General features: G+C 43.4%; 1 protein-coding gene across 5 annotated transcripts in view; it reads left to right on the top strand.

The window, feature by feature from the left end:
• The window catches only part of NUBPL (NUBP iron-sulfur cluster assembly factor, mitochondrial), a 173,385-nt gene that overhangs the window by 61,354 nt on the left and 85,776 nt on the right, over positions 1-26,255 (top strand). For 4 of the 5 annotated variants that reach the window (XM_050953940.1, XM_050953942.1, XM_050953943.1 and 1 more), the window contains 2 exons: positions 878-917; positions 1,022-1,112. The exons of the other annotated variant lie outside the window; for it this stretch is intronic. In XM_050953940.1, coding sequence (XP_050809897.1) covers positions 878-917; positions 1,022-1,112 — 131 coding nt within the window. The remainder of the gene's footprint in view (positions 1-877; positions 918-1,021; positions 1,113-26,255) is intronic. 5 annotated transcript variants of the gene reach the window in all.

Raw genomic sequence — 26,255 nt, forward strand, 5'->3', positions numbered from 1 at the left:
ATGTTACCGTTGCGGATAAGTACTGTGTAAGATGTTTGGTCTTGTCAGTTCTGAGATGAGTTGTTTGCAAAGAACATGGAGGAACCTTTGGCAAGGGGCCTCTGGGTCACACCGGGGTGTTGCAGTCATCGGTTATATTCATAACTTAACTATTCATTCTAAGATAGAACTGCTGTCCTCACCATATACAATTTGTGATAAACGAGTCCTACAGATTTTGGTAGAAGGCCAACAAAGGAAATACATAAAGTATAAATGATTGATCACATGGCATGCTGGGCAAACCACTCGGAGGCTTGATCTCTCTTTTTGCATAGGATGTCACAGAAGGCATGGTTGAGTTTGTATTGATGCCCTCTAATAGAGAGAGGGCTGAAGGTTGAAGCCTGAGCTAGTAGAGATTGAGGGCAGATCTACACTTAAAAAACGGTGCTTCTGTAGTGCTTTAGTGAAGATGCTACGAAGCAGACGGGAGAGTTAATCCACGTCTGCGAGAGGTGGTGGCTATGTCAGTGGGACGAGCTCTCCCATCAATATAGCGCTGTCTATGCTGGGAGTTAGGTAGGTATAACTACGTTGCTTGGAAGTGTGGATTTTTTCACATCTGTGAGCGATGCTGTTACACTGACGTAAGTTTGTAGTGTAGACCTGTCCTGAGTTCCTAAGAAAGGGATGGGCCTGAAAACTCACCATCATGCATAATTCTACTTTGAAAATGTGGCTAGATGGAGAAAATACTGAAGGCGCTGAGGCAACTCCTACTGCTGATTTGGGTGAAAAACTTGCTCAGTAAGAATAGGTGAGGAAGTATGTATTTATGAATATAAAGTAATTGCTTAGTTTTTTAAAAAATCAAATAATTTTGTTTCTATTTTAGAAAACTTTATGAGACCCCTTAAGAACTATGGCATCGCATGGTGAGCATTTGTTTTATTTTAAATCAAGCTACTTTATAGATTTATTTCAGATAACTTTGTTTTATATCATGTTTGAAAGATAAATTTTTGCTTTACTGTTTCAGTATGTCAATGGGTTTCTTGGTAGAAGAGACTGCACCAGTTGTGTGGAGAGGACTCATGGTAATGTCAGCTATAGAGAAATTGTTGAGGCAGGTAAGGCGTTACCTAAAATGTTGTTTGCTTGATAGAAAAAAGCACCTCTATTGAAGGCTGAACTCCAAGCTGAGCAATTATTGAAAGAAATGCCCTTAGTGTGCAATGTTTGAATGTATGTTGCACATTTCACAATGTGTCAAATGTGCATTTTCCATGATTTAGTGTTTTGCACTGCCTTTTAGGTACTATTATTCATAAGCGTCTGAGGAAAAAGGGAAAACATGCTTTATAGTAATTTATTTTCTTCCTAATATCAGTCACTTCAGGGGAAATTTCAAAGACTCAAATGGCACTTAACTCCCATTGAAACTTGGTGGGAGTTGTGCTTAACTGTTAGAAATCTATTTCTTTATGTCCAGTTGAAAGTTGCAGGATTAATACACCAATGACAAGGAATGTGCATAAATAAAATAAGCATATCAGTAATGTGGAAATGGACACTTGTGAACAATAGTCCAGTGTAGGAGCAGTGTTCAAAATGACCCTGCTTCAGTCAGATACTTAAACATATACCTAATTCTAAGCTTGTGAGTAGTCCTAATGATATCAGTGTTGTCAGTGGCACTGCTCATAATTTTCTTGAATGGATGTTAGGAGCTGAGACTTTTTGTGTTAAGAATTAAAATCTCTGGGTATTCCCTTCATTTTGGTTCCTATACATTGAGTTTATTTATTGAAGAATTTAAAAAAGAGTATCTTCTACTTAACTATAGTGGGCTTTCAACCCTGTCGAGGGTTAGAGAATTGAACCTAAACATTAGGAAAGATGAAAAGTAAAACTTGTTGCATTTCAGTATGCTCCTCAGACAAGGCTGTGCTAGGGGCCATACATGCTTAAAGTGTTCATCTCCACTGTTTATATCTTTCCTTATTCTTTTTGTGGGTTTTGTACTATTTTTGAAAATGGTGTTTTCAGATTTGACTAAATCAGATGTAGATATTTGAATATGAATACAAGGAACCATGCATGTCTTTAGGATCTACTTTCTTTATATATTTGTTTATTCACCTACCACCCAGAGTGTTTTGATGGGGTACTCTTGTATGCTATATGAAAATCATTAGCTATTGTCTCTGTGTGATGCAAATACATCATTAGTTATTGTCTCTGTGTGATGCAAATACATCATTCGTTAATGTATTCATTTTCTGGTTTTGGCATTTGGAAGCTGGGTGGCTCTTTTGTTTCTTGACAGACCTATTTTCCCTTCTCCGTATGAATTGAACTGTGATGTACTAGTGAACTAAAAGAAATGCATCAAGGCTACATGTTTAGTCTTTTGCATAGTGGCCCACATTGCTCACTGTTGACATGTATTTCAGGGATTTAAAAAATACAGCTAGGTGACTGCAAAGGTTCTGATTGACCTCAGCAAGTTCTTGCAAATCATATCATTCCCAGCCTGTTCCCATCCTAGTGCTGTTGATTTCCCCTTTGTTTCTAGCACAGGCTTCATAATAGGTCTTTGTGGTTAACATCCCACCAATCAGATAAGCCATAATTTAGGGGGAGGATATTTTTCTGCATTAATAATGTGCCAATGACTGGGACTGGCAACTCCATCCCCCTGGCATGCTGTGTTGGTCAAGATCACAAAAGCTACATAACCTAAAACTTCAGAGATGATGCTGAAGTCAGCACCTGCTTTATTCACAAACCAGTCCCTGGGAGACCAAGGATTTTTGTCAGTCAGACCATTGCTATTATTTCAGTCACTGGTATCTCCAAATGGGAAGCAGATGCCAGTTCCCTTTTCCAGGTGCTGATAATGGCATATAATGAGTTGGTTGTTACCTAGCAACTAAAGAAACAGTTGCACTCCAGCAGATCCTTCAGTAGGAATGAGACATAGTTCCTTGACTATGGGAGCATTAGTGATTTCCTTGACAATGGAATTTCGCGTTTGAATGAAGCAGATTTAAACTGTTAGTGGTTTTTGGCAAGAATTTTCTTGTGTGTATGGACTAGGCACCTATTAATCCTTCATAAAAATAAATTGTTGACTTCCTTTCCAGGAAGAAAGAAACTCATAGATCACAGGAAGCATCAGTAGGTTCCCATGCACAGGTAGTTTTTAGTAAATTATCCGCCTTGACACATGCTGTTTTAATACATTTAAGTTATAAACTTTCCTACTAACATGATTACTAGTCAGTCTTGAGATCAGTTTAACTGCAAGGTTGATAGAGCTGTGGTCTAACCTAAGTTAGAGAGACATTCCATATTATTATTAAATATAGTATTGTTCCATCATACATTGGAAATTATATTCTGATGTTTAGAGGTTCTTAAATCTCTCCCTCTAGGACCTGAATTCTCTTAATCTGTCACTGGTCAGTTCCAGCCATTAACGGTTGTTCAGCAGGATTATTTTTTAGTCTGAGGTTTGATCCTTCGCAGGAGATCAAAATTCTTCTAGTTGTTTATATTCACACTTAATCTCTTAGTAGTTTAAAGCAGGTCCTTAAGAAATAGCCCATTTTCCCCCTTCAGCTATAGATAAACAATCCAAATTACTCTCTTAATCGAGGTTTATAGTATAATATATTGAATTTAAGGAGCTCTCAGACATTCAGACAAGGAGATAAAATATTAAGTAAAGTTTCTGAGATAATTAATTCAGCCAGCTCTGAGACTGCTAATGCAGTTTATGGCATAAAGTAGAAAAAAGTTTATAGGCTTTCCCATTAAAAATAGGTAATACTGTTTAATGTTCTTTATCAGTTTCAGAGTATAAAAGTTACTTATGCATTCCGGTGTATAGCTTTGCACCATTAAGTACATTTAACAAGCTCTTATTTCTTTTTTTTTATATACAAATAAACTTGTTCTGCAGGACCTGTTCAGTTCTTCAGAAATTCCAGTGAGGCATCAAAAGGTCTAGTGTGCAAATTCATCATGTGTTGATGGAGCTGGACAACAGTATTGATGGTACTTAAGCACCTTCTGTCTCTCTCTCCCAAATTTTTTGGAACCTCTAAGGTTCACGGATATGCGATTTTTTATAAAGTATATTCTGTTACTTGGAGAAACCTAATAATACTTAGCAGTTACCGTGTATAGCATCTTACACTCTCACATTCCAAAATTCTTTGTAAACATCAAGCCTCACAACAACCCTTTGAGGTAGGGAAACTAATGTTAAACCCGTTTTAAATAAAGGACACACAGATAGGTTGTCCAAGGGTCTCATAAATAGTATGTAACAGAATCAAGGACAGAACAATGTGATCTGTGTTACAACCTGGCCCACTACCTCTCCATAATGTTTCCTGTATGTTGCAAGTGGATCTAATTACAGGGCCCCATGTGCTTCCAAGCCAACTTGGTCTGGGCAGTTCCTAATCACTGTTTTGAGCTCTAAGTCTGTAAGGTACACTCCCAGGTGCAGACCTCTTCTCTGTGCCTGTTCTTGGGACCTGGGACTCCACAGTTCAGCCACCCCAGACCCTGACTTCCAAAGATCCACCCCCAAAATTGTTTGAACACTCTCCCTCATGGCCCTGCTCTAGGCTGTGATCACTCAGGAACAACTTGACAGCAAACTAAGAAACACGGGGTTAACAAAGAAATTCCTTAATCAGTCATTTTCTTTTGAAAACGGACCAGAGAGTTACAGCTCTGCAAAATAACAGAACCTCTATGACATTCCCACTCCTGCAGTCTGGTCTCTCCACTTCTGAGAGTCCAAGGTTGCTCAGTATTTCAGACAATCCGTAGTCTTTTCTGATGTTTTTCTCTCTAGCTGGTCTTGCTTATGTATGACGATGGTCTTACGCTATGTCTATGCTACAGCTGGCTAACCTGAGCTGCTACCTGTACTGCTGGAGCTGTGCTGCTATTTTTATTATGTTAGCTTGAGCAGAGCTAGCATGTGTGTTTGCCTTCTCGTTCTGGGAAGCATGCTCCCAAATGCAGTGTAGATGTACCCTGAAATACAGTATCTCTGTCCTTTTGCCATATGCCCAGGCTGAGAAGCTGCAGTTCTATCCGTCACAATGGTTCTGCTGTGTAGAAAATCCTTTGTTCTTAGAGTATTGTCTCTATGGGTATACCACATCAAGAGGTCAGGATATGTGCACAACTGTGCATTCAGGATCAGAGATTTTTTTCATCAGCAGTGTCTGCGAGTCTATGCCTGTGCCCTAGATGCCCTCATACTCTAGAATGAGGGCATATAGGGAGAGATGGACCTGCCACCACTTGAGTTCTTTCTCAGCTGCTGGCATTATGGTGTCCTCTAGCTAGCCCGTGGCTTGCTACACCTCTCGCTAAAATTTCTGTAGTTTCTTAGATTTTTTTTCTTTCTTTACTTTTGGTTTAGCACAATTTGTGCTTTTGAAAAGGAGAGTTTCCTCATTTTTTTTTTTTTTTGCTTGATTCTAGAATTTGAACTGTTGCGTCAAGTGCAGGTTATGCACGTGATCCTAGTCTTCAAAACCTGCCAGACCTGCCTGTAGATCTTTCCCCTGCAGTGGTGGACATTCAAGCTGGCTTCACTTCTCAAGGAGTCTCCCATCCCCTCCAAATGTAAGATCAGCTCAGGATTTAAGAGCAAATCTAAGAAATTTAGATAGGACAGGCTCAGACTTCTGTTAATGGAGTGCTTGCTGAGACTCATGGGATCCAAGTCAGGCCTCTGTACATCAGATCCTTGGAGAGCTCCAATGATCGTCTCTCTACAAGGATTAGCAAAGAAGAGAAGGCCCCTTCCCCAGAATGGAATAAGGGAAAGGGAAAGTCACTCCCTTAATCTGGGTCTCTGGTCTTCCTTATTGGTGCAGCTGAGGCGCCTGTTCTCTCCAGTACTGAGACCACAGTACTGCCTAAGAAGTGATACCTACATTGGCACCGGATTCTGTGTCTGCAAGGACTCTAGAGCTAGGCCTAAATCGTTGTTACAGCCTCCAGCAATCACACATGAAGGACTTACCAATTGTACTTCAGTATTGTCTCTGGTACCACTAGATATTCTGACTCCCAGAGTCACTGGTACTGGCCAGTCTTTTGGCCCATGTGCCCTTTCAGCTTCTGGAAGAGCCTGAGTCACTGTTACTGAGGGGTACCAAGAGACACTACCCTCTCACCTGCAGGAGCCTACTTACGCTCTGCGACCAGCTTCAATGATGTCTTGCTGTCTGGTACTGTCATGGCCTCCAGTCCCTAATAAACGCTTTGAGGGTTCACAGACACATTTCTGGACAATATCAACTTGACACCATCCAGTAGCTTCTTATCAATAGCTTCTGGTACCTATACAATTACAGGATCCTTTTTGGCTCCCACTACTGACTCTTCCACTGGTACCAGTACCATTTCCCTTGCCCCCCCCCATTGACACAGCAGATGAGTCCTCCTCAGATTCAGATGTGTCCAAACAGTGTTCCCCTTTCCAATCTCCTTCACTCAGAGTACATTCTGATGATGAAACATTTAGTAGGGCAAGGACAATATAAGGGTCCTGCCCCTTTTCCTTGCAACCCACTAAAGTGAGCTTATTGAAACCCCTGGGCCACTTATGGTAACCAGTTCTACAGGGTCCCATCTCATAAAAGGGCAAGTCAAGGGTCACAACTGCCGCCCTCTAGTCTTCCTACACAGCAGACATTACTGGGGTGAAAGAGCCACTGCTTAAAGGGGCCTTCCAACAAATCTTCCTCTTCATCAGATGAGGCTGTCGTGGCTCCCCCCACCTTCTTATGCAGCTGATTCAAGGCTTTTCAGCACCTTATGAGGTGCCTAGGAGAGAGAGTCTACATATCACATTGGAGGAGATACAGGAGACCCAACACTTTTTTGGTCTTTGGGCTGCCCGACGAGGAAAGAGAAGAGGCCGCACCGGCAGGAGCTATGCCACTCGAGGACCTCAGAGACCCCGGGGAACCCTGGAGCGTTGCTGAGGGAGAAAGGGTAGGAAGAAGCCCAAGGGAGTGAGCTGAGGAACCAGTAAGTGTGTTTCGGGAGCATCCCTGTGATTCAGTGGTGAGCACCCTCACCCCCACTAGGGCCTTGGGCTGGGACTCGGAGGAGCAGGGAGGGCCTGAGTCCCACTACCCTGGGCACTACACCCCAATAAGTGGCACCCCACTTCCCCATCAGACCAATAGGCCACACAATTCCACAGGGGTGGACTACTCTATTGACTCTGGCCATTAGGCCATGTTGCCTTGGTGGAAGGGCCACTTAGTAACTCTGGCCATGGGGCCCCACTGCTCTGGGAGGAAGGGCTGCTTTACTGACACTGACATGTCCATTCTACATTAGGTGTTTGCCTGCCACGTGTAGTGTTGCCAGAGATTTTTCCCTCGGTAGTATTCGTGGGGCTGGCTCTTGCGCCCCATGGTGCCACATGCTCATGCGCCGGTATAAGGGGTGCTGGTGGCCAGGAACCCTCTCAGATCCTTCTTACCTGCCTGTGACGGTTGCTGGAACGACCCTTCTTCCTTCGGCAAGGCTTCTTCTCAGTGGAATCTGATTCATAGTTTGTTAGTTTAAGTATAGTTTTAGTGTATATAGATATTGTAGTTAGCATTAGTGTAAATAATGTAAGTAGATAGTCCCTATCATTGAGGGACTCTCTTCACCTGAGGGCCTGGGCATACCCTAGTCCTTGGGGTTCAAACCTTGTGCCTCTTGCAGCAGATCTATTCCTGTGAGTGTCCAGCTCTCCAGCTGCTTGAAGTGTTTGGGAGTAACTCATGTGAGGGTAAGTGCCAGATTTGTTCGGGCTTTAGACTTTACACAAAAAAGATAGAGAAATAAGACCGAAGACTATCCTAATGGAAGCCAGTCTCAGACCGGCCTCAGAGCCAACCCACTCTGATTTTGCACCAAGCACTTCGACCTCAGTGCAAAACACTCCTCCAGCACTGTGCTCTTCCCAGCACCGTTCACCATCTCCAGTGTCGTGGAAGAAGCACCAACACAGGGCACTTGCTGATGCAGAAGAAGGACAAGCATGAGGAAAGCAGCAGAGTATGAGCTGCATTGGGCTCATCCTCCAACTCCTCCACCCCCAGTTCTATAGGGGCACTGTTGACTCCAGTCAGAGTGAGTCTGCTGCGGGACCCTCCACCAACACCCATAAGGCACTGTGGCACCAGCAGTCTAGTGTTTCCATCAACCCCGGAGGGTTTTGCAGTGGCCAGAGACTTACTTTAACTCCCAGTTCCCCTGACTCTGACGGGACAGCCACTGGCTATGATGTTCTTGATTATGAAGGAGCATGGAGCTTTGAGCTCCTTCCCTGCACCAGCCCCCCCAGGACTTTCTAGGGGCAAGCTGCTCCTGATACTGTTGTCACGACCATCTCCGGTCCACCATCGGTCCCTGGACTCCCAGCACCAAATGGAGGCAGAGAAGACTACTGCTCCACTGTGGTCACTGAGGGAGGACTCTTCTTCTGAGTCCAAAGGTTCAGCCTAAGGGCCACCACTGGTGCGCAGCCTATGTACCACTGGGCCTTTGTGAAGGTTCCACACCAGCACCTGGCCAACAGGTCAGTGGCCTATGCAGTGGCTATACTAGAACCCTGGGGGTTTTCCCCTGGTACCGGGTCCTCCCTCCCATCAATCATACTAGGTGGTTTTTGGGAGGCGGGCTACCATCTCTTCCCACTCGGCACCGGACCATGACTCCTTTTCCAACCCTGGTACTGATGTTCAGGATGTGGCCCCCGTGGATGTAACTGAGGCTGAGGAAGAAGAAGGAGTCGGTCTTCTTCTCCTTCTCCAGAGATGAGGCCATCTTGAGGCTGAGTAGCTCGCTTCCACAGGATGATTTCAGGGCCCATCAGGATGTTCTGAAGCGGACAACAGCTAACCTGGGGCTGGAGATTGAGGATCTTAAGGAATCATCCCACAGCCTTATTGACATTCTAGCTGCAGCAGTTCCCTCCAAAGTGGCTTTAGCTATTAATGAGGCTGTAATGGGTCCAGTCAAGACCCTGTGGCAAACTCCTTGTCTGCCCCTCACCTCAAAGAGGGAAGAAAAGAAATATTCTGTGTCAGCAAGTGGGTATGAGTACTTGTACTCCCACCTTCTGCCAGGGTCCTTTGTTGTATCAGCAGCCAACGAGAGGGACAGGCAGGGCCAGATAAGCACTACCCCCAAACAAAAGGATGCACAAGAACTGCACTGGTTTGGGAGGAAAGCTTATTTAATGGGTAACCCACAGCTGCATATCTCTAACCAGAAAGCCTTACTGGGGAGATACAACTACAATGTGTGGGACTCCTTAGCAAAATTGAAGAACTCTCTGCCTCAGGACTCAAGGCAGGAATTTTCTGTCCTCTTGGAGGAATGTAAGAATGTGGCTAGGACCTCTCTTCATGCTGCTCTGGATGCTGCCAGTGTGGCAGCCAGGACAATGGCCTTTGCTGTCACCATGAGATGATGCTCTTGGCTCCAATCCTCGGGACTTCCTCATAAGGTCCAGGAGTCCATCCAGGACCTCCCCTTTGAAGGCTCCTCATTATTCTCGGAGCAGACAGACGCCATCACCCAACAGGCTCCAGATGACGCCAGGTTTGGCAAAGCAGTGTTACAGTCAGCATGTTCATGGAGTCTGAAGCCACCTCCTCAGGTACTACTTGTGAGTCACCTAATTTGGAATGGACATGAGCAAGCACTTGAAGAAGAAAAAACAGTTACCAGCCTTCCATAACTGTTGTTCTTCGAGATGTGTTGCTCATGTCCATTCCATGACTCACCTGAGTGCCCCTCTGATGGAGTTGACTGGCAAGAAGCAACTGAGAGGGTGTGAGACCGGCGGCACCCCTTATACCGGTGCTAGAGCCAGGTCGATGGATACCACTAAGGGAAAACTCTTCCTGTGGTGCATGCGGTGTGTTCACACCTAATGTGGAATGGACATGAGCAACACATCTCGAAGAACAGCAGTTACGGAAGGTTACTAACCATTTTTTATTTATATTGACTATAATATTAAAATTGTTACTCTTAGTCTCAGAAAGATGGGTTATGTCTACACAGGGATAAAAAAAACAGTGGCTGTCTTGGGTCCACTGACTTGGGCTCCAGGGTGAAAAATCGCTGTGCAGGCATTCGGACTCGAGTTGAAGCCCAAGTTCTGGTACTCTGTGAGGGTGGAGGGTCGGTTGCATAGCTTGAGTCCTGGGAGCCCGAGTCAGCTGACCTGGGCCAGCTGTGGCTATGCTGTAGGTCTTTTATCCTTGTGTAGACTACCCCAGAGGACCAACAAGTTTAATTCTTCTCAAGCAGTGATACTCAATAGGCAGCCCGTGAACCAAATGTGGCCTGCCAAGACTTCCTCTGTGGCCCGCCAGATCACCTTAAAAAGCGTTTATAATTAAAGTCACGAACAGTGATATGCTGCCTATCACTTGCCTATGAATTCCTTAGTAAGTAACTTACTGGCAGTGCTTTATTTGTAATGAAAGAGGTGCCGGGGCTCAGCTCCAGCAAGCTTCTGAACAAATTAAGCACTACTTACTGGATCTTACATTTTCGTGATAGCATTAGCTAAAATTGAGCTAGGATGCTACCCATTTTTTCATTAGTGATGGAAATGGAGCCAAAAAGGAATGTGAGTGGGAGTAACCATCGCAAAGTTGACAGCGAAAACAGAGCTTTTAACCCGAACTGGACAGTGGATTCTCTTATTACGCCATTTCATTTAAATGCAAAACCTGTATGTCTGTAAGGTCATCAATGTGAGGTGCCACTTTGAATCAAAGCACAGTAACTTCAATGTGGCATTGCTTCCTGTCAGTGTTGCAGGACATGACAAAATTGAAAACTTGAAATGTTTATATCACACACTTCAAATGTTATTCTCACAACATCAGTAACTGTACAGGAAAAAGCAACAGCTGCTTCTCTTCAAATAATGTTGGTACTAGCAAAAAAAAAAAAAAAAAAAAAAAGCCTTTCCTGGATACTGAGCTTGTAAAGGAGTTCACGTTGGAAATGCTGGAAGAGCTTTCTGCCAGACATAAAAACAAAGATGACATTGTGAACCGCGTGAAGCAAGTTCCCCTGTCTGATTGGAAATATTTTACGAGGATTGTTTGTCAGCACTGTTTCCAATTAAAAAAAATGCCAAACATGTCTGCTGCAATGGACAAATCAAATGATTTAAATAACACTGCCTAGCTAATGTTGTTTGTTAGATTTTATGGTGATGACATTTTCAAAGAAGAATTTTTGTGCTTAATACTATTAGAAACCTACACCATAGGGGAGATCATTTTTGAAAAGGGTAAAAGGCTTTTTTGGAAAAAAAAAAAAAAGTTTAGATCTGCAGAAAGTAAACTTGCTTGTTACAGATGAAGGTCCCGCTCTGACAGGGAAAGTGAAGGGCTTTGCTTCACGTTTGGCAGCAATACTCTCATAATTAAATACACTTCACTGCATCATTCACCAGACTGTCCTGCACAATAAATTGTCTGGGGATTTCAAAAAAGCAATGGGTATTGTGATGAGATTAGTGAACTACATACACTCAACTTCCTGTTTGAAACATCATCTTTTTAAAGCTCTTTTACAAGATGTTTTAGTGAATACAGTGACCTGTCGCAGCACAACATTTGCTGGGTAGTTTTAATTTATGACATTTATGCTTGATTCAGTTTATGAAGGTGCCTTTCAATTAGAAATTTTAAGGCTCCAGAACTCAGATATTTTGAAGTCAAAATTCAGAGAAGTGGGAGTTTGAATTCTGGACTCAATATGCTGACCATTTTCAAAATAGCCAGAATCTAGCTGTCTATCTTTTATCATTCAGATCGATGTACCTCTGGAAATCTAGGTTTTTACCATGAATATTATAAAAAACCATTGTTTGCCAGATTAGCATCTTCACCAGTGCATACGCCTTGCCTTGATCTCTTACAAAGCTTGCCAGAGGTCATCAATGTCACCTCTCCCATTAGAGATTAACACAAACACAGGTAATCATGTTGATTTATATAAACTTTGTTAAAAGATACGTACTAATACGTACATTGCAATCAAAGTCTGTCTTCACTGGCAACTAAAGTTATTTTTTTAATTTTATTTTGTCAGCCTTCTGTACAAATGGCTGACCTCTTGTCATAAAATTCTCAGACTGGCCCATTGGTAGCTCTAATTGAGCATCACAACTCTAGAGTCTAATGCAAAGCCCACTGAAATCAGTAGGAGCCTTGGCATTGATTTCACTGGGCTTTGGATCAGGTCCCTGATGTTTATATCTTTAGAAAACTGCCTTTCACTAACATGAAATGCTAATAATCACTTTGAAGGGTCTTGTCTGCCCACAAAGAACTGGCCAAACCGTTCCTAATCAGTATGTAGTGTGACAGACCCAGGCCAGTGGGGTACACGAGTCTGATAGAGGACAAATATACTGGTCACTGGGTGAGTAGTTTTCTGTTCCCTGAGTGACCAGAGCAGGGTCTGCACTAGAGTAGTCAGGAACTTGCTAGAACCAATTAAGGCAGACAGGCTGATTAGAACACCTGCAGCCAATCAAGGCAGGCTAATCAGGGCACCTGGGTTTTAAAAGGAGCTCTCTCCAGTCAGATGGGGAGGAGCCAGAGGAGAGGAAGTGCGTGTGAGGAGCTGGGAGCAAGAGACACAAGGAGCTGAGACTCAGAGGGTGTGCTGCTGGAGGACTAAGGAGTACAAGCATTATCAGACACCAGGAGGAAGATCCTGTGGTGTGGATAAAGAAGGTTTTGGAGGAGGCCTTGGGGAAGTAGCCCAGGGAGGTGTAGCTGTCACACAGCTGTTACAAGAGGCACTATAGACAGCTGCAAATCCATAGGGCCCTGGGCTGGAACCTGGAGTAGAGGGCAGGGCGGGCCCGGGTTCCCCCAATACCTCCCAACTCCTGATCAGACACCGGAGGAGTTGATCCAGACTGTGGGGGAGGTCACTGAGGTGTGCAAATCTGCCAATAAGCGCAGGACCCACCAAGGTAGAGGAGGAACTTTGTCACAGTAGGTATGACAAGGGAAATAATTACATTTCTTGCAGTCTAGAACTAAGCATAGCTTTGAGGAGATACTGCCACCTCAGAGGTGGAAGAAAGAAAAGAATAGATGCTCCTTTTCCTCTTTTTCCTGTCTCGTATGGAGCCAGGAGATCAGAATATTCCTACCTTCAGCTGAATTCAGTGTCTCCCTTTGGCGCAAGTGTTCTTGTAGGTTCTTATTCAGCTGAATATAGATAAATGAACATATGCTTGATTCCTTCTCTCTCTGTTTTCTATTCTTTTGTTCCTTACTTAATGCAAGTAGTAGGATTTACATGGATTCTTGTTGTTTGACTGGGTAGCAGAAGCAGCCAGTGTGTAAAAGGATTACGATGTGTGAAAGGAATAAACAATCATAAAAGAAATAGGAAAACCAGGAGAAAACAAGAACATGAGCCGACATATTACTAAATTGGAAAAAATTTGCTGTAAATTTATTTTAGTCATTTTTGAGGTAAAAAAACCCAACACAGTGAAAATGTAGTTACAGCAAACATTTCCTGGCCTGCTTCCTCGGATTCCATGCTTGTGCTTGGGCTGCTACTGCTGTTGTGGAAACAGGCTGCAAAAGTGTTTCTCTTCTCCTCCTCCAAATGAAACAGATGTGAATGTGTTGAGCCTTATTTACATAAAATAAAACAGATGCAAAATGTACTAATATTCTGCTAGGTTTACTGGTAGCCAGTCAGATTTTTGAAAGAATTCTGGGTTTTATGATAAAAGCATGAAATTTAGCAGAATCTTAGGGCATGACCTAATAAAGATTTTCAGCTATGGGGCCATAGCCAACTCATGCCATATTGGCTCTGTCAGCCATTTTAAATTCTGAATGCATTATTTGTATTGATGATTTTTCTGATACTAACTGCCTATGGTATTAAACCATCACAGTGGGTTTTTATTTTTGGATATTTATATATACCTATTGTCTTAAGTGTTCTAAAAATTACAGCAATGAATTGTGATAGCTTGAGATTTATACAGAAATATTAAGAATTAATACACTCTGTAGCACATCACCAGGGAGTATACAATAAGCTTACAAGTTTCTGTTCATGAATGGAAAGTTACATTTCTGTTTTCTAATAGCGATATTTTAGATTGATCTATGCATAACAGGATATTGCTGTCTCAAAAAGATTGAAAAGACAGCTTACATAAACATGCAGCCTAAAACAAACTAAGAAACAAGAAAGTGTGTCAGTTCTCAATTTCTTAAAACATCTCACTTCTCACTGCAGTGCACAGGGCCGTGCAACCCAGTGCTGTCTTGACACCTTGCCTGGCACCCCATTTTGCAGCCATATCTTATGAGATCATGACAATAATCGCTTGTGGGAGGGTAGTCCAATCCAGTATGGGCATGAGACACTGGTAAAGCCTTTGACTTGTTTGAGCCAAGTGAAGAAGCTGTTTCATGACCAGGTATCTTAAGTGTTGGCTGGTCCAAAATCCAGTCCGAAGTTCAGGGATCTGAATCTTTTGTACCTATGTAGCAGCAAAGACTGCCACATCTGTGTCAGTTGTGCATATGAGCACTTTAGTAAATCTTTGACTAAATGCATCTGCAGCATCCAGTATCATTCTGGTATCTGTTTCCTTGTAGTTGCATGAGGAAGAGTTGGTCTTATCATTTGTAGGTCTGCAGTGTACATCTTGACCATTGGTGGTGATTACTTCTTTTGCCTTCTACTGCCAACTTTGCAAGGAAGTGGAAGAGTTCATTTTTATTTTAACTGATGTGAAAAAAAACTCTAGCCAGTTTAGTGGTAGAGGGATGTAAGGTTTGGCGTGCCTCTTCACTTTCCTTTCCTTTCCTGCTTCTGGTCTGGGCCCTGAGATGGTTGGCAATGTAAACATCCCACACTATATCCATCCTTCTACCACAGTGCAGTTGTATCTTGAGATATGGAATTAAAACTTTTCATAGCATCAGATGTTTCTAGCAGTAGATTTCCACATGTTCACAAGAGCTGCCCTATCAAAAATTATGGCATTAACTGCTTGATCCATATCTTGTGGTTGAAAATAGTGCTCCAGAATACCCATCAGGTCAGATTTCTTTCCAAGGTGTAGTTGTCTCATCTGAGACAACTAAGGGAGGGTGTGCTTGATTCTCATACTGAAAGAAATCATCCAGATTACCATCCCATGTTTGGGAAGCTATCTACAGCTTTAAGAAAAGGGAGAAGTCATTTTTTGAGGAGGAGGAGAGCTTCAAGCTTTGAGAAGTCTCCCTGGCAGGAGGTTTGCTGAACCAGAGGAGTTTAGTTGGCTTAGTATGCTCTGTTAATGGCTTGGTTTTGTCTTGCAATCTCTGTTACAAACATGGTGTACTACTGCTTCCCAGTCTTCTCAAACTCCCTAACGGAGACAACCACTGCAAGGTCTTTGATGTCTATACTCTATTCTGAGAAGGGGTTACCCATGTCTTCCATGACCCTAACAAGTGCCTTGACATGTTGTTGTTGAAATGAAAGCTGGACACCTTTCACTTGCTTGTGATGCTTTGTGTTAGACACTTTTCAGGTGGTTTCTTTGTCTGCTGTAGCTTCAAATTTTCCTATCAACCTGGCCACCACTGATTCAGCACTGAAGGGCCTCTGGGCTTTGTGTTAGTCCAACAGCCCCATTATCTCCTTTGATTATGCCATGAGCTTGGTCAAGAGCTATTGCAGAGAAAACGCTCTGTGTCTCATAAACAGTGAAGTTCCCATATAGGAACTGTCTAGTTGCGTGGATGCACTATGTGAAGGCTTACCAAGTCTTGGGGGTGAACAGGCACCTAATTAGTATGAGCTAGTGTGAGGAACCAAGATAACAACTTTCCAAGGCAATCAGTATAGAGAACAAAGTTTGCCTGGTGGATTGACAGCATATGTCAATACAAGACGCTCCAGAAGAAGTGTGATTTCCCAGAAGTGGAACAGTGAGCTTTCTACTTTTCACTTGTCACATCATTTATCTTACACTGTGGGGGCCTCATCTCCCATGAGATCTTGGGTATACTGTGTATTTGCGTTTTGGGGAAAGATGCTGGCAGTTATTTGGTGGGTACAACTACTATGTGTGACATGACACTTTCAAGAACTCAACCTTTCCTGGGGAGGCCACTTTGGCCTGAACAAGGGCCTCCATCCATCCACTATCTAAGCCAGTCTCTGGTCAGCTTTAGACTTGCCATTTCTAGATGAAGACCATCCAGCATAATGAAAGATCTGTCCTCTCCATACCCAGCAGGCCAGATCCACTGTGTCTGTTTGTTTGGTTATGGTGACAATAGAGGGTGATCCACAGTGATCACTGACACTTGGCATGGGTTTAGGTGGTGTACAGCATTCCTTTTCACATGCATGGTTTGATGAATTAGTTCCACAGACTTGGAGTCATCTGGGAAGGAGATGGGAAGACGTGCAGTGAATGTCTGGCATGAAATCTGCCACTGGCTGCTTGCTGGCCTAGTAAGCTGCCCAGGAAATTTCTTGATCTCTGTTGAAGGTATCAAGACTTGCTGATTGCCTTACTTGTTCAAGCCACCGACATTCTTCTTGTCAGGCTTGGGCAATCAGTTGGCAGTCAGTCTTGATTTCATCATTTGTGGCAGAAATGGAAGCATTGCTTTTCTTCCAGATAAGTGGTGGGACAATTGTGTAAGACTCCGGAAGTGAGGATATAGTCGTCTTCAGTGATGCTATAGTGTAGCAGTCCAGGGTGGGAATTCCATGGACAAACCCCTCTGCTTGAGTACTGGCTCAGAAAGTGATATCCTGGTTCTATGAAAGGAGTCTGTTGCTGTGGTGGAGCTGGGATTGTGGTTTGTGTTGTTATGGCTGCAGAAGTGAACAGACCATCCCAATGCTTTAGAGGACAGACAACATTCTCATCCTCAAAGTGCTGGCATGCACTGTTTCCCATGTAGATAGAGATGGCCAACACTCTGTAATAGGAAATGGACAATCCAAGTTTAAAGAAGTATCTACTAGATCACTTTTCCTGTCTGCATGAAGTGTCAAACCAACATAGACTGGTAAAGGAGTTTCTCAAGCTTTGTTGAGAAACTATTCTTTCATGGCAATGGATGTTGCTGTTGTACTGCAACAGTTGTGCCAAAATAAGGGTAGATGGATGAATGGAAACGTGTTCTGGCTGAGTTGTTAATGTTTGGCCCATCCAATATCATGGGCATCAGTGCCACTAGTGAATCAGGCAAAGATTTTGCTTGGCATCTGGGGTCAAATGATCCTGTGTCACTCCCAGCTGTTCTAATCTAGTTGTATAGAGCCTCATGAGGTCTGCTTGTTCAAAGACTTGAAGCCATCTTCATTCAGTCTTGCATCTTCAGTATATGCTATCAGTTCAATGAAGGCAATTCCATGTGACATTTTCTTTTTGTTGCTTTGCTCAGTTTTCTTCCCCTGACTTTTGTAAAGATACCAAACATCTTGCATGATACTTTGCCTCTTGGGTCACTGAGTGTGTCTACCCAGCAAAGAAAAACCCGTGGCTGGCCTGTGCCAGAGCTCGGGTTACAAGGTTTTTTCATTGCTGTGTAGAATTCCGGGCTCAGGCTGGAGCCCAGGCTCTGGGATGCTCCCACCTTACAGGATCTAAGAGCCCAGGCTCCATCCTTTGCTCCAAAACCTACACAGCAATGAGACAGCCCAGCAGCCCGAGCCCAAGTCAGTTGGCATAGACCAGCCGCAGGTTTTTCTTTGCTGTGTAGACATACCATAACTTCTCCTGTGCTTAAGTGCTTTGCTGAAGAGAGATGAATTTAAGCATGTGCTTAAATATTTACTAAAGAGGAATACCCATTTTGCTAACAGAGCTACCGTGAGCACATCAATTGTTTGCTAAATAAGACTACTGTGATCACATATCAAACCTGTCCTCTTCTCTCTAGCTTCCTATGGAATATTGAGTCAAATTTAAGGTCTCAGTCCTTTAATCTAGGCCCTCAGTGGCCTATGCTCAGGGACATCTTCCTTAGCAACATTAGAAATTTAGCCTACATCTCTTGAACAAAATCAGACAAAACTCTAATTCCAACTGGAAGGAGGCAGAGGAAAAGGCTCCAATAGAGCTGTGCTTAATGAAAGAAATAATAGGTCATGGACCATGACCTATAACCCCTTCAGACCCATCCACAATGTGGGCTACATAATTATCAAGAAAATACAAATTATAGATAGACATCCCTGAAGGGCATGTGACAGAGAATACTATAATCATCATAGATGAAACAAAACCAAGAAGATTAAATTTACCATGCTTTTTAAAAGTTCAGTGTGCATAGACTACAGATACAGCTTTCACAAGTTATTCCCATCAGTGCTATTCATCTGAATATAATGAGAGAAGTTTTTATGTGTGATTGCCAAATTGTTTGAATATTGGCAAGCCCAGTGTGACAATATGGACTGCATTTCTAGAGCCCCGAGACCATATCTGAAGTTCACAAAAATGAGGATTGACATGGTAGAGAAGAACAAAAAAGGAAGCAAGTAAATCCAAGCTCACGAAAAGCAGATTTTTCAAAAAGAAACCAAAAAATATTTTTAAAATATATTTCCCAGATCTTTAAAAGATTGTTGAGGTTGCTTCTGAATACAGAAAGAGAGGCCAGGCAAGCAAATTACCTGGCACTGACTTTTTCAACTCTTCCATAAAGTTCTTTCCGTATTCTTGATCAGAATCACCGTGAAGAATAGCCCAAATATCTGATCAAGAATGCAGGTGTCAGATATATATCATGGAATTTTCTTTAAACAATGTAAAGAGAACACTATTGTGACGTTCTGTACCTCGTGGCAACACCCTGCCACCCCCATGTTCATCTTTATAAAATGATTGTGTGGTATCCAATGCAAAGTTTGTCATGTTGGGTGTCTTCGGAAGGGTCATAATGCACTGAGCATTGTTGTTATAGTGATGTTATAGTAATTGTTGTTACAGTAATGGTATAGGTATGAGGCTGAAAATATATCCTCATGGCTTAAAGCAATCTCCAGCAAAAACTCTTCAAAAGCAGAGGGGCAGCTCACACCACATCAGGCATGTATGGGATGAATCCAGCCCAGCCTCACAAGAACAAAGGAACTGGCCTAGGCAACAACAAAGGATCTGTTGGACTCACTAGAGAGTCACCCCCCTTCCTTCAGTCAGTTTGGGACTGCAATGAGGTAATGCTCACCTGACTCTGAAGTGGGGGGACATAGCCAAGAGGGAAGAAAGGACATGATGAAAGGGAGAGACCTTTGCCATATTCTTCCTCTCTCTTCCACCTACATCTACAGACACCACACCAAGCGACTGAAGCTCTGTTCAAAGGGGAGAGCCTGGCTGAAGAGCAGCCAGCCAGCCTGTGGTGAGAAGCATCTAAGTTTGTAAGGGCACTGAAAGTGTTAAGATCAGCTTAGAATGCATTTTGCTTTTATTTCATTTGATCAAATCTGACTTGTTTTGACTTATAATCACTTAATTTATCTTTGTAGTTAATAAATCTGTTTGTTTATTCTACCTGAAGCAGTGCATTTGGTATGAAGTGTGTCAGAGACTCCCCTTGGGATAACAAGCCTGGTACATGTCAATTCCTTTGTTAAATTGACAAACTCATATGAGCTTGCAGCATTCAGTGGGCATAACTGGATACTGCAAGACGGAGATTCCTAGGATTGCGTCTGGGACTGGAGATATTGGCTAGTGTCATTCAGTTGCACAATCCAAGGAGCAGCTTACATGCTAGAGGCTATGTGTGAACAGCCCAGGAGAGGGTTCTTACAGCAGAGCAGGGTAAGGCTGGTTCCCAGACTCAAGGTTTGGAGTGACCTAGCACATCACCGGTCTAGATAATATCAGAGGAGAATGTCACAACTATAGTAAAGAGTCAAAGCCTAAAGTGGGGAACAGATACCACACATCTGTTTATTTCCTGATTGGCTTAATTTTTAATAATAAGCTAGTCACAAAACAGCTTATTTATAAAGCTTTTAAAATTAATAAACTGTTCACTAAGTAGCTGAAACACAGAAAAAGATCAGTCCTTAACCCCCCAAAAAGGCAGACATTCAGTAAGCTTATATCTGTGGTATTCTGTTGCACCAGCATCCATTTGTGAAAATGATTGTCTCTCTCACACCAAATGATTGACTTAATTTTATTGCAGTTACCTTATATGTAGTACAGACTAATGTCTCTGGCTTTGGCTTTGAAAATAAATATCTTCTCTTTGCTGTGCTATTTATCTAGCAGCAGGAGACCTTTCTTCTGAGACAATGTTCTCCTCCATCAACATTCTCTTTTAGAGTGAAAATTTATTATGCCAGCAGAACAGTGCCTTTGGAATGCATTTATTTTATTAAACTAAATGGGAACCCATTTTGAAATGATTTTTTTCTGTTTAGATATACATAGTTTTTCTCCGTAAAAAGGTATAAGAAATAATAAAGCAAAAATCTCAGGAAACTAAAGGAAAATATGGAGATGGTTCCTCAGTTTAGCAATGGGACCTCAGCACACTAACTGTAAATTGAAAAACCTAATATAGTTTCTAATTTATGAGACCAGATTCATAGGTGTGGGCATGATGTGTCCACAAAAACCTTTTATTTGCAACCAAATGTCTGTATTATACTGTACCCACTTATGAAAGCAGCCACCCTATTTACACATGTAAGTAATCATGGGTCAATAGAAATACATAGTTTTACAGGCACAACGGGGAGTTGAGCAATTTTACAGGTAATCTTTCACAGACTCTGTCCCGTAATACAATGCTCATAATAGCGAAGCTAATGGAGACATTCAGCACATACTGTGTTGCTTAAGGTGAAGAAATTTTGTATGTAAATTTATAGATGACTTTTAAATGTTCTTTTTTTTTTCTTGACTTTTTGGTCTGTGCCTTTCCATTGCCCACCCTTCCCCTTTTGTGTGCCAGGAAAATTGCTGTGCAATTGTTCCTCTCTGAGGACTTGATTTAAAGCATATTAAAGATAATGGAAAGCCTCCTATTGACATCAGTGGGTTGTGGATCAGGCTCTGACTGAGCATCCCTCCTCAACAAATCAGTAACTCAACAGTTAATTCCCTATCTCTTAATAGCATCTTCTGGAATTGGAATTGGTCTGTAATTTTGTAGGGTAGCTGAGATTTATATTCAGTGGGTGGTATTGATTGCTGTGCTCCAGGACAATTCAAACATACCCAACCATGCTGGCTTGGTAAGGCTGGCTTGGTTCCTGTTTATTCAATGACTGTTTAGGATTTGGTGGTGAAATTTAAACATAGAAAACTATGGTGGCGGAGTTGAATCCATATTTTAAATATCAAATTATTTAAAAAAGGAAACAGAACACAGACATCCTATTTGCTATGGATAATCATAGGATGTTTTACACCAGGCAGCTGACTCTCAAGGAATTGATTACTTATTGTCTCTCATTGGATAGTCAGGTATACATTTACTATTTTTGTCCCTAGTTCAGCAGTCTATTCTATTCTTGTATGGCCCTCACCATACTAGTATCTGAGTGTCTTCCAAGAATGACATGACTAACATCTATCACTTGTGGTTTGTTCACTCTCTTATATTCCTCTATAGGGAAATTATTTGTACAATTTGTCCTGGTAGGATATTTTATTATCCTACATGCTCTTTGCTGTGTGTCTGTAATAAGGAAAGCAAGATCAAAGAAGCAAGCCTTGCACTTGGAAAGGAAGGTGTTTTGGCTTGTAATGTTCATAGTTCCTTGGGGAGTTCATGTCAGTCTTGGACTGGCCCCTGAGAGAACTGCATCTCATGAACAAACCTATTATGCCTGAGATGCAGAATTATTAGCCAAGGGCCTTCTCCTGGAATTTTAAGTGATCTTTTATACACAGTTTCAATTTAAAATCAAGCTGATACTTTGTAGTCAGCAAATTAAGATTCTCAATATCCCCAAAATAAATGTATTAATATATTCATTTTGCAGGTTAATAGGCTGAAGCTTAGAAAAGTTAAATGACTTGCCCAGGGAACCAGGAATCCTGATTTCTACTGCAAAACTTTATATTTGTACTGATACTGAAGTTAGTATAGTCTAATCGTATCATCAAAAATGCATGTAATAGGAGGTGGACTTAAAATGTTTCTTCCTTTTTGACTATTTCTGCCATTGTCAGTAGTATTACCAATTGTATATCTGTATGAGAAATATCCCCCAAAATATAAAATGGAAGAAATATTTTGTGTGCCCACTGTATATGTGTGCTTAAGCAGGATTCTAATTAGATTTCCTTGAACTACCTTTGGTAGTAAGATTGATAATACCTTGTTGCTTTTGGGGCTAATAGCTAAACATGATTGCTGACTTGTGTTGATTACAGATTGCTCTCGCCCCTCGCTCCACCGATATGGCCACCAGGTGCCCGTTATCTACCGGGTAATGAGCGTTGGAATAGGGCGGAGGTTCGATCACTGGATGCCCCGGGGGGGGGGTGACAAGTGCCCAAGGGTAGTGACGGGGATAACGCAAGCAATCAGGCATAGTGTTAAAAATTAAGGATTTATTAAATGAGTCACAGATAAGGATAAGGGATAACACAATTAGTTACAGCTTGGGCTTACAATATAATACTAGAACAAATAACACAAACACTACAATTACAAATAGAAGTTGGCCCTGGTATTTTTCTAAGTCCCAATAATTATTCAGGTCGTCCCAGGGGTTAATAAAAGTGATATTGGTGCTGTTAGTACTCATAAATGCAGCAACTAATCTTAGTAGACACAAATTGCTAGGCTCAACTGGTCCCCCTTGCGTTCAAGGTTTCCTGGTCAACGGGTTTCCCCTAGCAGGAGCCTTGGGGCGGCTGGAACCAGTCTCTGCCTCTTATCTAGCAACACAGATATACAGATATCCTTAACAACTAATTATACTTACACATACAAACCACAAAAGTTTCATTACGGCCGGCAAGCAGTCAGGCTCTGGGGAATGCGTGAGCCAGGAGAGAGCCAGGTTGATCAATCCTGGATACGGTTCGACGGGAATTCGAGTTCTCTCTCCCCCCGTCCCCGGGAGGGGGTCAGGAATATATAGCGAATTTTTCGTCATAATTTGTGATAAGCCAATTGTGGGGTCGCGAGTGGCTTATGCCCATACAAGGGAGGCAGTCGGGCCCCTACATCCTTACCCAGGAAGCAACCGTCGTGAGGGGAACTTCGTCCCTTCAGGCCGGCTGACCACAAGGCTGCTCTTCCTGTTACAAGTTCTGCTTTCCGAACAGCTACGTGATCAGTGGCAGCTATGGGGGCTGGGGGAAAAATCCGTTGGGGGTGGAGGCCGGAGCACCAGCTGCCTGGCCCTAGGGCCCAAATTGGGGGTCCAACATGCCCCCATGCTCCGGCCGACAACACCCAACGTACCTAAACCTCAGTGTCCGAGTCAGCGTCCGCTCCTACGAGCGGATGCTTCTCAGCGGCCGAGGCAATAAGGGCACTTCCCACCATCCGCCGAACACAGGCCTTAACAAAAGCACACCCGAGGCAGAGGAGGCAGAGGCCCACCACGAGCGACACCAAAAGGGACTGAAAATAAGCCTTATAGGCACCAAGGCCCAGCCACTCCAGCCATGACCAAAAGCGGAAGGTCTCTCTGGACTCATGCACAGCAGTTCCCAAGGCCTGAAGGTCATCAATCACTTCACTTAAGTTTCCAGAGATAGAAGAAAGAGAGATACAGCACTTATCTTTAAACTGCGGATACATAGATATGAGGGTTTCACAAAAATCCCGTGATTGTAACAAAAATTATATCATTAAGCGATTTTGAAAAGAATACTCTGCTAATTCATCTAACCGCTGATTAACTAAGCTGAAGCCCCGTGCAGTGGTGTTAGCTAGTGTTTCAATAGCCAATGACTGGAATAATACTTGCTCACGCAATAACATATATCCCACGGGGTTGAATGAAACCGCTGAAGATACTACAGAGGATAACGCACCCTTTGCCCTCTCCCACCATCCCCAAGAACGTCGAACCCGCCCGGCCGAACTGGGCTGCCGGGTCTTGACATAAAGACCACCCCCTTTTATCAGGATAGACCCGATGGTACATATACCTTTGGGATTGGGGGGGAGTGCTGCAAAGGCCGTCTCGCCACATAGCCAAAAGTGACCGGGTCTTAACTTATTTAAAACCCAACTAGAATAAAAATAGGTGTGCCTAAGAGGGTTAAAAAAGTCACTAAAGGGTGGGTCCATGACATTTATTTCCACGACAGTTTTATTGGTTATCGGCAGGGGGGTGTCCCGATTCATAACAGCGTTGCCGTGGGATACGTTGTCATAGATGAGGGTTTGGGAACAGTTTGGATACGTGCCTACCCAGTAGGGTGGGTTTGACCGGCCTCGTCGTCCCTTATTGCCATAAAACACCCAACAGTGGGACGCCGTGGGTCTCTGCCCGGGTGACAAGGGGAGTGGGCCTAGATAACGTGCCGAAGTTTTATTAAAAATAGGAAAGACACGGGGGGAGATGGGGTTAAAATAATCATTTGTACAACCTGTCCACTGCACGATAGGGAGCCACTGAGCAAAGGAGGAAGAACAATTAAGGGGACTATTAATACTACTAAAGTTAAACACTAATGGCAATAAATCAAACAAAGGCCTATTTACAGACAGCCTATTGGAACATGCAAGGCAGTTGTCAGGTGTCAGTGAGGATAAGTCGATGTTTCCTCCCAGGACTTCTTGGATCCAATAGGCCGCGAACATAAGCTTATGGGCATTCTCATCTACAGGATACGGCTGTCCTAGGTTCCGCGGATCGGGGCCCTTCTGGTTGTCGTCCCGTTTTCCTGCTGCCATTGCGAGCTGCAAGACAAACAGAAGGCGGCCTTATTGGCCCCCGTTAGTTCGTTCCTGACTCGGAACGCTTGCTTATCCAGTTATGATGGACCAAGGTGTGGGTGCCCCGGGCATCCACAATCGTGTAGGTATTAGGATATTTACCTGTACTTACAATTTGTGCAGCGTAGGGTTCTCGGTGACCTGAGGCCTGTGGCTCAGCCACCCAGACTAGTTGGTCAGGCTGATATACGGGTGTCCAGGGGCCTCTAGGTCTGGGGCTGATTTCAGGCCAACGAGAATAGTTTGCATTGAGAGAGATTAAAACCTGCGGTAATAGTGCACTCCAACCCTTATAATCAGCGTTGGGATTAACTGAACGTATCATGGTTTTCAGAACTCCGATTTTACGCTCTACAACACCATTACTTTCGGGGTGATACTTTAAGTGAATATGGAGGGAAGCCCCCCATCCCAGCACTAATGCTTCAAAACGTTTGCTGGTAAACGGGGGTCCTCCATCTGCTTGAACTTCGGAGGGCACACCCCATGCTGCGGCTACCTGTTGCAGTGCCCCAGCCACAGCCGCAGCCGTGGTGGTATTTAGAGGGATACAGTGAGTTTGACGGGAGCCCAAATCTACCACTACCAGAGCCTTTGGGTGGCGACGGGCTCCAGGCAGGGGTCCCATTAAATCTATTTGCCACACCGCGCCAGGAGGGAAATACTCCGCAGCGTACGCCCACCGCTCATAACGTGGGCGGTTTTGGGACTTGATTTGTGCACACTTAAGGCAGGACTGCACGATTCTTTCACAGTCCTGCCGCCGTACCTCAGGTTTTCCCTGAGCACCTAGGGTTAACTGATTATATAGGCGGCCGCTAGGCAAATGCCCCCAATTCTCATGAAGCCATTGGAGGAATGGGTCGGTGTTAAGCTGGGGCTGCTGCCCCAGGCACACTTGGGGTGCTTGAATTTCCCTCATTCTGCGATCCAAATCGGAGTGGAGGGGGTTAGAGTCAGGACGATGTGACGGGCAATGGGTGATAAACCAGGGCCGGGAGAACTTACGTATGAGGTCAAAAATAGTTTCCCATAGTGGCATGAACGCTGTGGGGTTAGCCTCTCCCGTGAGGATGCTGAGACAAAATTGTGAATCTATACCCAATACGACCTGAGCAGAAACAGAATGGGCCTGGGTAACATGCTGGGCAGCGAGAAGGACCCCATGAACTTCGCTATGCTGGGCCGATGAACCCGGGGGAAGGAGATCAACCTGGAAATGGTCGCATTTAGCACAGA

Source organism: Gopherus flavomarginatus, chromosome 5, assembly GCF_025201925.1.
Source record: "Gopherus flavomarginatus isolate rGopFla2 chromosome 5, rGopFla2.mat.asm, whole genome shotgun sequence".
Lineage (NCBI taxonomy): Eukaryota > Metazoa > Chordata > Testudines > Testudinidae > Gopherus > Gopherus flavomarginatus.